The 13,067-nt window shown below is 50.9% G+C and overlaps 10 protein-coding genes across 10 annotated transcripts; 6 read left to right on the plus strand and 4 right to left on the minus strand.

Moving 5' to 3' along the window:
* Positions 1–90: 90 nt before the first annotated feature.
* M437DRAFT_70548 (uncharacterized protein) lies at positions 91–655 on the plus strand (the record flags this gene model as incomplete). The annotated part of the gene is made up of 3 exons (XM_041025491.1): positions 91–205; positions 261–352; positions 409–655. Coding segments are annotated over 3 exons (454 nt in total), but the record flags the coding sequence as incomplete, so codon positions are not given.
* A 301-nt stretch (positions 656–956) lies between these two features.
* Positions 957–2,814, minus strand: M437DRAFT_79512 (PLP-dependent transferase; the record flags this gene model as incomplete). The annotated part of the gene is made up of 3 exons (XM_041027186.1): positions 957–2,146; positions 2,198–2,258; positions 2,797–2,814. The coding sequence occupies 3 exons, from the start codon at positions 2,812–2,814 to the stop codon at positions 957–959; spliced, it is 1,269 nt and encodes a 422-aa protein (XP_040874767.1).
* M437DRAFT_79513 (NAD(P)-binding protein) lies at positions 2,789–3,806 on the plus strand (the record flags this gene model as incomplete). The annotated part of the gene is made up of 3 exons (XM_041027187.1): positions 2,789–2,821; positions 2,874–3,290; positions 3,354–3,806. The coding sequence occupies 3 exons, from the start codon at positions 2,789–2,791 to the stop codon at positions 3,804–3,806; spliced, it is 903 nt and encodes a 300-aa protein (XP_040874768.1).
* A 145-nt stretch (positions 3,807–3,951) lies between these two features.
* M437DRAFT_60980 (uncharacterized protein) lies at positions 3,952–4,381 on the minus strand (the record flags this gene model as incomplete). Its single annotated transcript, XM_041023845.1, has 2 exons — positions 3,952–4,167; positions 4,223–4,381. The coding sequence occupies 2 exons, from the start codon at positions 4,379–4,381 to the stop codon at positions 3,952–3,954; spliced, it is 375 nt and encodes a 124-aa protein (XP_040874769.1).
* A 300-nt stretch (positions 4,382–4,681) lies between these two features.
* Positions 4,682–5,588, minus strand: M437DRAFT_89198 (uncharacterized protein; the record flags this gene model as incomplete). The annotated part of the gene is made up of 3 exons (XM_041028988.1): positions 4,682–5,110; positions 5,161–5,274; positions 5,376–5,588. 3 exons carry the CDS (start codon positions 5,586–5,588, stop codon positions 4,682–4,684), a joined length of 756 nt encoding a protein of 251 aa, XP_040874770.1.
* Positions 5,589–6,337: 749 nt separating this feature from the next.
* On the plus strand, positions 6,338–6,640 carry M437DRAFT_60974 (uncharacterized protein; the record flags this gene model as incomplete). Its single annotated transcript, XM_041023843.1, has 1 exon — positions 6,338–6,640. The coding sequence occupies one exon, from the start codon at positions 6,338–6,340 to the stop codon at positions 6,638–6,640; it is 303 nt and encodes a 100-aa protein (XP_040874771.1).
* A 469-nt stretch (positions 6,641–7,109) lies between these two features.
* Positions 7,110–7,760, plus strand: M437DRAFT_60969 (phosphatidylglycerol/phosphatidylinositol transfer protein precursor; the record flags this gene model as incomplete). The annotated part of the gene is made up of 3 exons (XM_041023842.1): positions 7,110–7,315; positions 7,381–7,597; positions 7,650–7,760. 3 exons carry the CDS (start codon positions 7,110–7,112, stop codon positions 7,758–7,760), a joined length of 534 nt encoding a protein of 177 aa, XP_040874772.1.
* A 155-nt stretch (positions 7,761–7,915) lies between these two features.
* M437DRAFT_60956 (vacuolar ATP synthase) lies at positions 7,916–8,467 on the minus strand (the record flags this gene model as incomplete). Its single annotated transcript, XM_041023841.1, has 4 exons — positions 7,916–8,056; positions 8,116–8,253; positions 8,309–8,344; positions 8,408–8,467. The coding sequence occupies 4 exons, from the start codon at positions 8,465–8,467 to the stop codon at positions 7,916–7,918; spliced, it is 375 nt and encodes a 124-aa protein (XP_040874773.1).
* A 201-nt stretch (positions 8,468–8,668) lies between these two features.
* Positions 8,669–10,073, plus strand: M437DRAFT_60992 (uncharacterized protein; the record flags this gene model as incomplete). Its single annotated transcript, XM_041023847.1, has 2 exons — positions 8,669–8,920; positions 8,973–10,073. 2 exons carry the CDS (start codon positions 8,669–8,671, stop codon positions 10,071–10,073), a joined length of 1,353 nt encoding a protein of 450 aa, XP_040874774.1.
* Positions 10,074–11,106: 1,033 nt separating this feature from the next.
* On the plus strand, positions 11,107–12,558 carry M437DRAFT_60978 (origin recognition complex, subunit 4; the record flags this gene model as incomplete). The annotated part of the gene is made up of 1 exon (XM_041023844.1): positions 11,107–12,558. One exon carries the CDS (start codon positions 11,107–11,109, stop codon positions 12,556–12,558), a length of 1,452 nt encoding a protein of 483 aa, XP_040874775.1.
* Positions 12,559–13,067: the final 509 nt, after the last annotated feature.

Here is a 13,067-nt window from a genome sequence, read left to right on the forward strand (position 1 = left end):
AACCCTAAAAACCCTAAAACCCTAAAAAACCCTAAAAACCCTAAACCCTAAACCCTTTACTCCAATCTGGGGTGCTTGGAATGGTGATAGTGTTGGAGATGCAGGCAGACGATATGCCTTTACCGAGCAGACGCTCCAGATTCCCTTCGAGATGAGCATTGGTGGCCAAAGCAGCAACGTCATCACTGTTGGCACGAATGGCTATGTAAGTCTGGAGCAAACAAAACTATGTAGCAACAAGAAACTGACAGCTCCAATAGCTCAAAATCGGCAACTCTGCCACACTGGTTGCGTTCGCTGACCAAGGTCAGGGGCTGTACATTTACAATGGTGGCAACGGTGTTTTCTATCGGTACGTCTCTATTTGCCGGGTGTTACTACTGTTTGCTGACAAGAATGACTCCACAGCATTACTGGTCCAGAAGGCTCGCGCGCGATTGTGTTTTCATGGTATGTTGGTACCTACCGATATGGCCACCAACAGAACCACTTCACCATCACCTACTTCGAAGATCGTCCTGGACAGGTTCAATACAAGTACTACGACGTCGTCCAAGATCCAGGCCCGTCAGCACATGCGGAAGTGGTCATTAGTAAGTCTTTCCATCATAAACTCTGCCAGACATCAAACTTATTGGTTCGCAGACGGCGCTAGCACTTCTATCGTCCAGAGCGGTACTTATTTCCAGCCTGGCCAACAAATCAGCATCTCAGCACCTGACGCTTCGCACGTCACCTTCTCGAGCTCGATGCATGACCGCGCAACCTGTTGCACCAAGCGTAACTGGCATTCTTGTACAGAGTTCCAGCCCCCAAAGAGACCTTGATCACTCAGTCTGCATCTTTTGATCGCCGTTCTTAGTTCATCTCTGCCAGTTCTCTCTAAACTTGACTTTCGCTTCACGACCCCTCTTCTTGTTTGTTCTTGGAATGAAATCAAATTTCCCGTATCAATGTCAATCCATCAATCTAGAGTCATCTACAGCATATGTCATGAGAACTTCCCTCAACACTCTTCCAGCAGCCTCAAAATGCTGTAGCTCGAGATAAATTTGAGCACTGAGTCTGACCCATAAAGCCTGTCTGTAGTAGTATACATTGACAGCGACATTGTACCTCCGATTCATGGTCCTGTTCAAACAGTCTGCCACTTTTTCTGAGCACTTTTCAGAACCGACAGGTAGACGTACATTCGTCATGGCACAATCTCCAAGCGTCAACTCCTCATTGTCCAAGACTTCTGTGCCTAGTATGTCTGCCACTAGTTGACCACCTTTCCGTGCAAGCTCTTTATTGTAGCTGATGATTGCTTCTTCGCCAGTCTTTTCACCAAAAGCGATACGCTTACGCCATTCCAATGCAGCAGGAATGCAGAGATACGGCGTATCGTCAGTCGTAGCCACAGCCGCGAAATTGGCCACATAGTTGTTGGACTTTGCTGCTTTCTCCTTCTTGCGGAAATTAAATCCAGTAGGTAGTGTTGAGCGGATGAGATGCTGGTTTCGGGCCGGGACGTACAAGACTGCGCAGCTTCGAGGTGTAAAGAGCCATTTGTGGCAGTTGCTGACAAAGAAATCTGGATCGAGCTGAGATATATTGAGGTGGAGTTGACCGACTCCGTGAGCGCCGTCGATGCATGATAACACCCCATGTGAACGACAGATTTCGGTCAGGCGTTCGAAAGGCATTCGAATAGCTGGCAAGGAAGTGATGGTATCGAATATTGCGAGTTTGGCTTTCTTTCCATCATCCGAGATCTTTTCCAAGAATTTTTCGAAGACTTTGCAGATCTCGTCGTCCGAGAGATAAAGGTCATGCTCAATCTTGAGGATGCTGAACTCGCTCCTTTCTGCCAGATAGTCCAATGTATTCATAAACGCCGGGTAGATCGTTGAAAAACAAATGACAGCATCTTGTGGCTTGAAGATCAAGTTGCGCAAGACCGTATCTATGCCAGTGCTTGCATTTGGTACTAGAACACATGTCTCTATAGGAGCGTGGACGTAGTCTGCGATAGCTTGTCTTGCTTCCTTGAGAAGACGAGTGCGCAGCTCGTAACGGACAAAGGTATCTGGTCTTGCCTCTGCTCGTTCCTGGTACTTGCGATGCACAGATCTGACTTCGATGGGGTGTGTTCCGTATGAGCCTACGTCAATTCGTGAGCAAGTCCTTCAAGGAAGTGGAGCATGAGACAGACCATGGTTGAGATTGATATATCCTTCGTCAAACACAAAGTGCTTTGCTGCCTCTTGACCACACTCGATCGGCGTCAAGTCCGCTTGAGTGTCCATCGATCTTATTCGGATCTTCCTAAAAGCTACTAAGGACGTTGGAGCCAAGTCACGATGTCTCGCATCTCATGAGGTTGTCTAGCACTTCTTGTACCTGCTTGACGAATTGTTCACCGTAGTCTGCTTTTGATCACCGCACGATAAGGTCTAGAGTTCGGCTTGTTGTTGCCCAGGAAACGTGGCAGCCCCACAGTCGCAGAACACCCAACTTTATTGCTTGGACCCTGAGTTGGACAGCATACCGCTTGGTAGGAGGGGGGAAAACTTACTGCTTAGCAAGATACTGCTTTTCTACCAGAACACACTGATCCGGCCTCAACAAATCTTACCTGCGCAACGTGTGGCCCCTTTTGCGAAAAAGCTGCTGCCTGCATCAACAATTGTGACTCAGCAGGAAACACGCGAAGGATTTCTGCCCCACAGTCAATAGGTATCCAAGACCCCGAATCTATTGTATCGCTCACGAAACGCTTTCACCTCCAGCCTGAATTCAGATCATGTCAACCATCAAGAACGTCGCCATCCTGGGTGTAAGTCAGCAATCGCATCCCCTGGTCTCCTGCTGACCGAATAACCAAACAGGCCTCTGGCAACTTCGGCACCCCCATAACCTCTGCTCTTGTGGCAGCAGGTTTCAACATTACGATAATAACCCGCTCATCATCAACAACAATCCATCCCCCCAACATCCCCATTGTGCGCATCGACTACTCCCTAGACACCCTGACCCAAGCCTTTACAAACCAAGATGCAGTGGTTTGTGTCGTAGGCCCTGGAGGTATCGCACTGCAAAAGACCTTCATTGATGCTGCTGTAATCGCAAGAGTAAAAAGATTCATTATCGACGATTTCGGGTGGGGACCTACGACCAAAGGCTTCCCACAATTCAATACTATACATGCATCAAGAAAAGAAGGCTGGGATTACGCAGCCGTCAAAGCCAGAGAAGTAGATGGCTTTACATGGACAGGCCTCTCGACTGGAAATCCCATTGATTGGGTGAGTGAAAGTGCCGGGTCAACGCGATCGAGGGAAAGTGAAGATACTGACGTCAAAACACAGGCAATGAAGAAATTCCCAATGATGGGTTTCGACGTCGCAAACCACAGAGCAATCATCTACGACAATGGAACCGAAAGGTTCACCGGCACAACATTGGAAGGTATCGGACAAGCAGTAGTGAGAACACTCCAAAACCCTCAGGCTACAGCAAACTGCTTCCTAAAAGTCCAAAGCATCAACACATGTCAGAATGAGCTTTTAGATGCTTTCGAGAAGGCTACGGGACAAAAATGGGAGGTCACAAGGTCAACGAGTAAAGAATTGATTGAGAGTGGGAAAGGTGATTTTGAGGCTGGGGCAGGGATGTGGAGGTTGAAATTGGCAGTTGCTACTTTGTATGATGTTGGGCAGGGGAGAGGGAGGATTGCACCGTCGAGAGAAGACTCGGATGCGGAGTTGTTGGGAGTCAAGGATGAGACTGCGGACGAGATCGTGGCCAAATTGCTTCAATAAGTCGGAATCAATCCTGGGAAGGAAGATCTTGTTTTCGCAGCGGGAGGAAGAGCAAAGGAAACAGCCAATACCACAGATACCAGAGGTTTGCAGATGCTGCTCGAAGTGAAGCATCCCCAACATCACCTCTCCCAAGTCCCAACCATCAAAAGTGCTGCACACCATAAAGACCAAGACGATGAGGCTTGAGCATGACATCCATGCAACATCTCAACTCAACATCATGACTCCTAGCAAGCCAAGGATGATCATCCTCCTTACGGTACTTGCAGCCCTTGTCAGTCAAGAACTGCTCACAGAGTGGAGCAACATCATGGTGGCCGTCGCAGTACTCGCGCTTGGTGCGGAAAGCGCAGAGGACCTGTAAAAATGTAAGCTTTCTGAATGTAAGTGAATGGCGTCGCGGAAATGCGCACGGAGCAGAGACGCTTGAGCGCGCACTTTGTGCCTTGAGGGCAGGGCTTAGAGTTGAGACTGAAGGGACAGAATGTGCTGAGGTACTGAAGCTCTGGAAGGCGTTTGTGGTCGAGAGCGTCAAGAGGATCTTGAGTAGGTGGTGCCTGAGCAGGGGACATGTTGGGTGTTCAATCGAAAGAGTTGGATGCAGAAGAAGAGGAAAGAGTTCGTGTGAGAGAGGAAAGTAATGAATGGTCAAGTCGGTGGAAGTGAAGGGCGATAGACGCTGGGTACGCGAGGAAGTGAAGGGCCCGGGACGAAAAGACAAGAGTGGAAAATTATTTCAATTGTGATTGCACGCATCGTCTACCAAGAGTGACCATTGGACACAACATGCGGTTAACCAGACCTACTTGGACAGGAAGACATCAAGATTCCTGAAACCTTGACCACTATGACTTCAGGGAAGCGAATAAGGATTAAGTGAACAAGATCAAGTCGCTCCCAGAACGCGAATCATCTACCGCAGTCTCCTCGTGACTTTCTTCAGGAATGTCGTTCTCCCCAACCTCAGCGATAGTGAGAGATTCCTCGCGCTGACTGTGCTTGTCCTCCGTATTAGGGGCCCTCCAAGAAGCTTTGACGGCATCATGAATCTCATTAGGAGGAGTGATGCTGAGACCGGTGTGGGCATTGTCGACTCCATAGAAACCAAGCTCATGAGGGATATGCATGGCGCCCATGAACAGGCGCACTTTGTAATCGTGGTTGCGAGGACACGCTCTCTTCTTGTCGTCGTTGACGAGTCTTCGGGTTCTGGCACAACGGGTACCATCAAAGACTGTGTCGCATGTTGGAGTCACTTCATGAGAGAAATTGCAAGAAGCTGGTCGTCTGCATTGTGTGTCCTTTGCGTATGTCAGTCTATGTGAGAGACACCAAGAGCAGCTGGACATACCCAACAGATGTGCTTCAGCTGACATGCACGACCATGAGGACACTTCCGGAAGTTCAAGGTGAAGGGACAGAACGTGCCGAGGCGTTGCAGCTTGACACGGTCTCTTTGCACAGCCTGTAGAATGTGTCGGCACACAAGACGGCGCCAGGCTCAGAAGACGACTGGCGTGGTGGAAGCTTGCTTCGGGGAGTGGCAGTTAGCTTGACGGAGCCTACAGCGGAAGCAAGAACCAAGGAAGTGTCCTGACTGGCGTGAAGGCGGCGCAATAGCTCGATGGAATCGTGGGCATTGTCCTGAGTTATGGTGTCGCAGATGGCGCGAATCTGGGCATCCGGAAAGGATGTGTCGCGTGCCAGAACCATGAGCTGGAACAGCATCTCGCGCGTGATGGGACCTGCCGCAGCAGAAGTTTCAACGAAAGCAGGCATGTTTGGCGAGGGCAAACGGCTTTGCGCAGAGGGACAAGGGTGACCGGAATGACTGTCCAGAGCGGTTGTCCTCGAGCTTGTTTGCTCGATACACGCAGGTCGTGTTGGACTCGCTCTGGAGAAGGAAAAAGAAAGATGCACGACATGAGGAAAAGAGATTCGATTGGAGTGAAATGCCTTCCTCAGGCAGCAGCTTGTGCTACACGACACGACACGACACGACTCTAAGCACCTGCATGTGCATACCCACGACTACGAAACATGAGACAGAAACGCGTTCGTCTATCAGTGAATAAGATGCAAGTGACCGAGACCCAATTAGGTATTCACCAAAATTTCAAGACATGATCAGCATGACTCTGAGTGTCACGTCGGTCTTGCTCCTGAATAAAGACCGTCCACAAACGCAAGATGTTGTTCAAATGAATAAAGTCCGAAGTTGAAATGGGCAAAAGTGGAGGACAAGGATGCTCGACATCATGAACACGTCATGACCATGTAGGTACTAAAAGAGGAGCTTCACGTACCTGCAGGCCTTACCTTTGACAATACAACCTCAACTCTTCAACTAAAATCCACAAGATCCTCACAATGTCAATCATGAGAAGTTCTATTATGCGCAGCAGCCGCATCGCCATCTCACGACCTCTACGTCCTGTGACCTGTGAGTCTCGGACAAGCTGAGACAGCAATTGAAATCAGATACTGACACAAATCAAGTCGTACGCAGCTACGCCGGCAAGCAAAACATGGACTCGACAGCCGGACAAGCCAGTCCCGGCACGGCATCCAATGTCGGCAACCCGACCAGCTCCAGCCCAGAGTCGAACCGCATCAATCAGTCGCGAGCTACCGATGCCAGCACCGGATCACCAGACACAGCCAGCGTGCAGACACCTGTGAGCAACCCCAAGGGAGCAGCTACGGGCCAGCAGGGCGAGGACAGCAGCACGCAGGAGGCTTTCAAGCAAGACCCCAATGCTTCCGCCAGCGAGAAGAGACAGAATGTCGAGGAGAAGGGCCAGAGACCTCTTGATCCCGCAGACAAGTAAAGACGCATCTCACAAATTGAATGATGAGAACACGTCTGTAGATTAGTATGATGATAGCAAAGTGCTGCAGGACATGCACTTAATGAAAACTTGATCAAGACATGGTTCTGCTTAGGGAGACTTGAAGATATGAGAGAAGCGAATGGACATGCTAAGATCTCCTGCCACCAACTTGAGAAATGACTGTGTAGAGGTATTGGACGCAGCATCGAGATAGTGGTGTTGCCTTGGCGAGGAGTCAGCTGTCAAAGCCATCGGAGAAAAGAACGAAGACAGCGGCGTGGAGATGGACCTGACGAATGCGGAGAGGCGGTGCCAAGGCAACCATCAAACGCCACTTAGCGACACGTGCATGACGGCCCAGCATCATCGCCAACGGCGAGCGCTCAGTGACACAACCGCATCTCGACCTCTTTGATTGAACTTTCTTTCGCTCATCACCAATCCTACACGTACAGAAACCACAAAAATGAAGTTCCTCAGTCTTTTCAGCGTCGCTCTTTTGTCTGCAAGCGCCTCGGCGCGCAGTCTCAGCTTCATGGGCAGCGACTCGCAGCACGCGCTCGAAGAGGAGTTCCCCGTTCCAGGCGACAACCCTCTGCTCTTCTGCGCCGCCCCCAAGGACAACATTCTCGCCATTGAGAAGGTCGACCTGTCTCCCAACCCTCCCTCTGCGTGAGTTTCTCTATTCAGTCATCTTATCGCGACTGCAGAAGCTTATTTATTGGGGTGTTTTCCAGTGGCGTCACTCTGTCCATCAAGGCATCTGGTGTTCTGTCCGAGGACATTGAGGAGGGCGCAAAGGTGCACCTGCAAGTCAAGTATGGTTTGATCCGCATCATCAACCAGGAAGCCGACTTGTGCGACAACCTGAAGAACGTCGATCTCGAGTGTCCTCTGAAGAAGGGTCCCATGGAGTTGACCAAGGATGTCGATCTTCCCAAGGAGATTCCTCCGGTAAGCTGCACTTTTGAGTATAGTGAAAGACCTGCGCTGACCTCTGTTTCAGGGCAAGTACACTGTGCTCGCCGATGTCTACACCAAGGACAACGACAAGATCACCTGCTTGACCGCCACCGTCATCTTCAAGAGAGGCGGTGCCGTCGAGGTTGTCGCCTAGATTGTGTAATCAAGAGGCTGGAGCAAGAGGATTGAGGAGGTTGCATCACGTATAATGGAATGAAACGAGGCATTGAAGCGCATGTGGCATTTGAGCATTGCAGTATATGTATAGCAAGTAATAATCATCTTCAAGGGTATCGTGCGGGTATCAATTTACTCTCCAAACAACTTCTTGACGCGCTTCATGACGCTGTCCTTTTCGGGGTCGTATGGGTGGTCCTTGGAGGGAATCTCGAGCAGCGAGGGGAAGGCTTGGGTGTACGAGTCGACACGGCTGCGAATCTTGTCGGCGATCTGAGAGTGGTGTGAGCATCTTGTCTCCTTGTCCTTATACTCAGATGTGAGAGTCGTACGTGCTGGTTGATGAGGAGAATGGCAATGTCCTTGCGCTCTTGGGTGAAGCTGTCAAAGGCCTGTTCGATGGCGTGCGTCTCGGTCTTGTGGTCGACAACGAGGTAGTTCTTTTGCGAGTCCGGAGGGTCGGTGACGTGCTGTCCAGCGAGGTCAGAGGGCTGTCCAGAGTGTGCGCATTGAAGATGTTCATACTCCGACTCCGGCGAGCAGGACACCGGTCACTGAGTCCTAGAGGTTGAGCGTCAGTCGGGGCATGGAACAGAGGAACAAGGCAGGAGGAGGGATATGCACCTCGTCACCAATAACAGCAAGGAACTGACGGTCCTTGTAGGCAGATTGCGGAAGAGCCATGATGTCTGCCAGTTGTGTCCTTCTTGTCAATGAATGTTGCTGTCGCTGCTGGTGTATGCGGGCACGAGTTGGCGGCTGAACTCCGGGCCCGCCGACGTCACTGTTGCACCTTCCCCAAGTGCGTGCCCGCAAAACAAACACCGACTTTCTTTCTTTGCGCCCGTCGAGCATGTGAAAGACGGCGACGACGACAAGCCCAAGATGCCGCCCATCATCCGTCGTGCTCCCCTGTCCGAGCGCATCAAGGCTTTCCTCAACCCTTACGACCTTCTTCTCTGGATCGCCGAGGAACTGCACGAGAGCGCTCTGGATGAAGCTCTCCGCGACTGGGGATTGCCCATTGGCGTCACAGCCAACCTGGTCTTTGCATGCGCCCGATGGAGCTTGAAGAAGAGTCCAGACTACGACATCTTTGGCGAGTTCGAGGCCAAGAGCGGCTGGTTCTACTGGTTTGTGAGTGCCTTTCTTTGCTGCTGTCATGCGCCTTCTCTGACTGATTGCTTAGGTCTCGTTTGTCGCGCATTTCCTCGCCTTCGCATCGCTGTTCAACGCCTTCTACACTTTTACTCGGTCACGCAAGTACCGCCTCTTCGAGAGCTCCATCGATCAAGCGCCATCAACTCCTTCAGCCCGCCGAGTGCGCGTCGACTCATCACCCTCTGCCTCGCCGCTCGCCTACTTCTCGTCCATCATCTCCTCCAACAATGTCTTTTCACGACGACATCCCGACCAGCACAACGATGTCTGGGAAGTCAGCGTCTGGGACCCCAAGCCTTTCAACCTCGAACTTTTTGCTCTCTTCTCGCCCGGCCACGTTCTCGTCTACTGGCTCTTCCTACCCACAAGCGCTGCCGATCCTCGTCCCTCGGTCACTTTCGTCACTACAATACTCCTCGCTGCCCTCTTGAGCGTACAGCTGTCGTTCTTTAGAAAATTCTTTGTCCAGCAGGCAAAAGACTCGACCCTGATCCACAAGGAAGTCATGAACGAGTACGACACCAAGTTTGTTCACCCCAACATGAACCGTCCGGTGCGCGATGTCGGTACACAGACAAGAGACACGGCCACGAGCCCTGGAGGAGCAAGGATCAGAACAAGAGAGGCCGACGTTTACACACCACACACCGTCATCAACAAGGGGTTCAAGGTCAACCCCAACCCAGCCTACGCCAGTCACCTCACAGATGACCCCCAGGCCCTGTACGCCACTTCACCGACCAAGAATATGCCGAGAAGCGCGACCACTCCATCACTGCAGCCGACGTTTGGAAGCTATAGTACAGTTTCGTCGTTCAACACAAACACAATGTCGTCGTTTGGAGCAACACACGAGCCGACAGATGTTTTCAACACGCCAGGCAAGACACGGGCGTTGGGGCGCGAGCGACCGCCCAGCCCGATCAAAAGAATGGGAGATGGGGGAAGCTTGGGAGTGTACAGTCATGCTGCTAGTCCGTTGCGGAAGAGTGCGAGCCGACAGTTGCTGAGGCCAGATGGCAGACCCCAAGGAAGCCCACTGAAGAGGACTGTGAATGAGGAAGGAGGATTGACCGAGAGGTTTGCGAGATTGAGCGAGGCGAAGCGCAGAGAAACATCAAGGTATTAGCATTTCTGGGGCATGGGTTATACATGGCGTTGCTGGAATGTCTTGCATTGCATGGAGAAAGGTAGCCAATTTTGTAGAGTCAAATGACTGAAAACTGCATTTTCTATCAAACCTTTGAACAAAGCCTGGTCAAATTCCAATTGTCCCCTGCTAAGGTCATTGATGGTTGTGAAATTGTGCTGCAGCAAAGTCGAGAGAAAGTTTCCCCACAGGGTCGTGCAGCCATGACGAGGTTTCTTGACAAAACAACATCAACAATCAACACAAACCTCGACTAAACCTCGACTCGACCAAATGTCGTAGCAAAGAACAGCAAACACAAGCCACAATGGAGTCGCCACGCTCACCAAAGCGCAGAAAGCTCGAGACAATACCAGAAAGTCCCCAACGCACCACAGCAACAGCAACAGCACCAGCACCACCGCCTGGCGCCGCCAACAAGACACCTCGACGAGACCAACATGAAGTCCGCGACACGATCCGTGTTGCTAGTGTCGCTACGCCCTCGTCACTCAATCTGACACCTTCGAAGCCTACGCCGCGACCTGCGCCCACCTCGGCCACCAAGAGCAACAGCAAGATTGGCGGTCTGATGGCCCGGCTGAACGCAAAGATTGCAGAGAGCCAGTCGCCGCAAAAGTCTCCCGTCAAGAATGTTTCCAATGGCACTCCTGCTGCCTCACAACCAGAGCTGCACGAGTTGGAGAAGAGTGCCAAGGTCAAGACGCTGTCGCAGAAGCTGAAAGAGTCGTTTGAGCAAGAGCAATTGGAGAGGGCGGCGAAGAGAAAACCGAAACGAACTTTGGAAGATCAAATGAGGGATATCCAGGATGCGAGTAGAAGGGAAGTCCAAGGAGAAAGATCGACGCTATCTCCTGTCAAGGTGCAACCACCGCCAACGACAGAAAAGAGGAAGCCTGGTCGACCGAGGAAACACCCCATTGTCGAAGTGGATACAACCGAAGACGATGGCCCTGTGAGTCCTTCCAAACTCGCCTCTGCCAGGAAGCCCTACCATCGTGCTATGAGTCCTATGCTCTGGGACGTCAATGGCACAAGACAACCTCAATTCCACCCTCGCAAACCAATCTCCAGCCCCCTCAAACCACGACCAAAAGCAATGATAGATCTGGACGTCAAACCCACACAAACGAATGCTTCGGCCAATCTCTCCATCTCCAGCAGTGATCTCCTGGCTATCCAATCTGCCATCCTCGACCAATTGCAAGAACGAACTCATACACCTTTCGTTGGTCTCTCCTCTGAATACGACAAACTCGCTTCTGTGGTGGATCAGACTATTGTTGCTGGAGAGAGCAACAGTATCCTCATCATCGGCGCCCGCGGAACTGGAAAATCTGCTGTCCTAAACACAATCTTACAAGACCAGTGCCTACGAAACCCAGATCTGTTCCATGTAGTCAGGCTCAATGGGTTCATCCATACAGACGACAAGATCGCTTTACGAGACATCTGGCGCCAACTAGGCAAAGAAGCAGATGCCGAAGACGAATTTGCAGCCCAGAATGCTGCAGATACATTGACTACACTTCTGGCTCTCCTCTCTCACCCCGAAGAACTAGGCAGGAGTGCAGACCAAGTCACTAAATCTGTTATCTTCGTACTTGACGAGTTTGATTTGTTTACTACGCATCCAAGACAGACGTTACTTTATAATCTGTTTGACATTGCGCAGAGCAGAAAAGCTCCTATTGCTGTTATTGGCACTACGACGAGATTTGATGTTGTCGAGCAATTGGAGAAGAGAGTCAAGAGTAGGTTTTCACACCGATATGTGCATTTATCGTCGGCTGCCAATCTTTCTGCCTTCAGAGAAATGTGTCAGAATGCTTTGATGCCGTTTTCTGCGAAAGGGGTTTCTGAAGAGGGTAACAAGGTGTGGAAAGAGATTGTCAATGATCTGTTTACTGCCGAAAGCTTTAATACGCATTTGAGAGGGTTGTATTACTTGAATAAGAGCGTAAGGGCTTTTCACACGAGCATGTTGGTGGCGGTTAGCACGTTACCTACTTCTGGGTCTTCCACAGTACAAGCAGAAGACTTGCTCGACCATCTCAGCGACACGACATCTCTATCCCTCCTCACACCTCCTGACTCCAAACTCGCAGCTCTAGCCTCTTTATCGACTCTTCAACTCGCCCTCCTCATCGCCGCAGCCCGCCTCACCATCATCCACGACACCGAGACCGTAACTTTCGCCCTCGCCCACGCCGAATACGTGTCTCTAGCTTCCAAAGCCAAAATTGCTGCTTCGGCATCTGGACAAATGGCTGTGGGAGGCGGTATAGGCAGGGTATGGAGTAAAGAAGTTTGTAAGACTGCTTGGGAGGGGTTGGAAAGAAGGAAATTGGTCATGGCAGAGGGGAAGGGAGGAGGATATAGGGTTGATGTTAGACTCGAGGAGATTGGAGAGGCAGAGGTTGAGTTGGGGGCGGTGATGGGCAAGTGGTGTAGAGAGATCTAGGTATGGAGAAGAGACATGACACAGAGCGGAAGCAGACCACGATGAACACGAAAAGACATAAATTATCAGATCATAGACTCTATCTTTTTGGAGGGCTTTAAGAGGGATAAAGGTTTCTCTGCGGCATATACCACATGCAAATGCTAGGCATACTCCCTTCTCTGGGTCCTCGCGAGACTTGTTGCGCATTTCTGTATTACAAACCTACCTCGCACGCTACAATAGATTTATTCGCGAATGGAAAGCGGTCAATGTTGACGCGTCCGTCTCACTAAGCAGTAAAAGCCCTGATCCCGAGTGTTGAGACTGCAACATGTTGCTGAGACCGGATATGGCTCCGTTGTGCTACAATTTCAAACGTGCGCTTAGATGTCGTAGCCCGATGGTAGATGCCGTGGCATGAGAAGTGCCGAGTGGTTTCAGGGTTCCATGGCAAGATCCGTGTATGATCCCATTCTTGGGATCGAATGTGCGCAATCTTGAGCTTCGTTGTCTTGTCGCAAGGTCCG

The sequence above is a fragment of the Aureobasidium melanogenum genome (assembly GCF_000721775.1).
Source record: "Aureobasidium melanogenum CBS 110374 unplaced genomic scaffold scaffold_49, whole genome shotgun sequence".
Lineage (NCBI taxonomy): Eukaryota > Fungi > Ascomycota > Dothideomycetes > Dothideales > Saccotheciaceae > Aureobasidium > Aureobasidium melanogenum.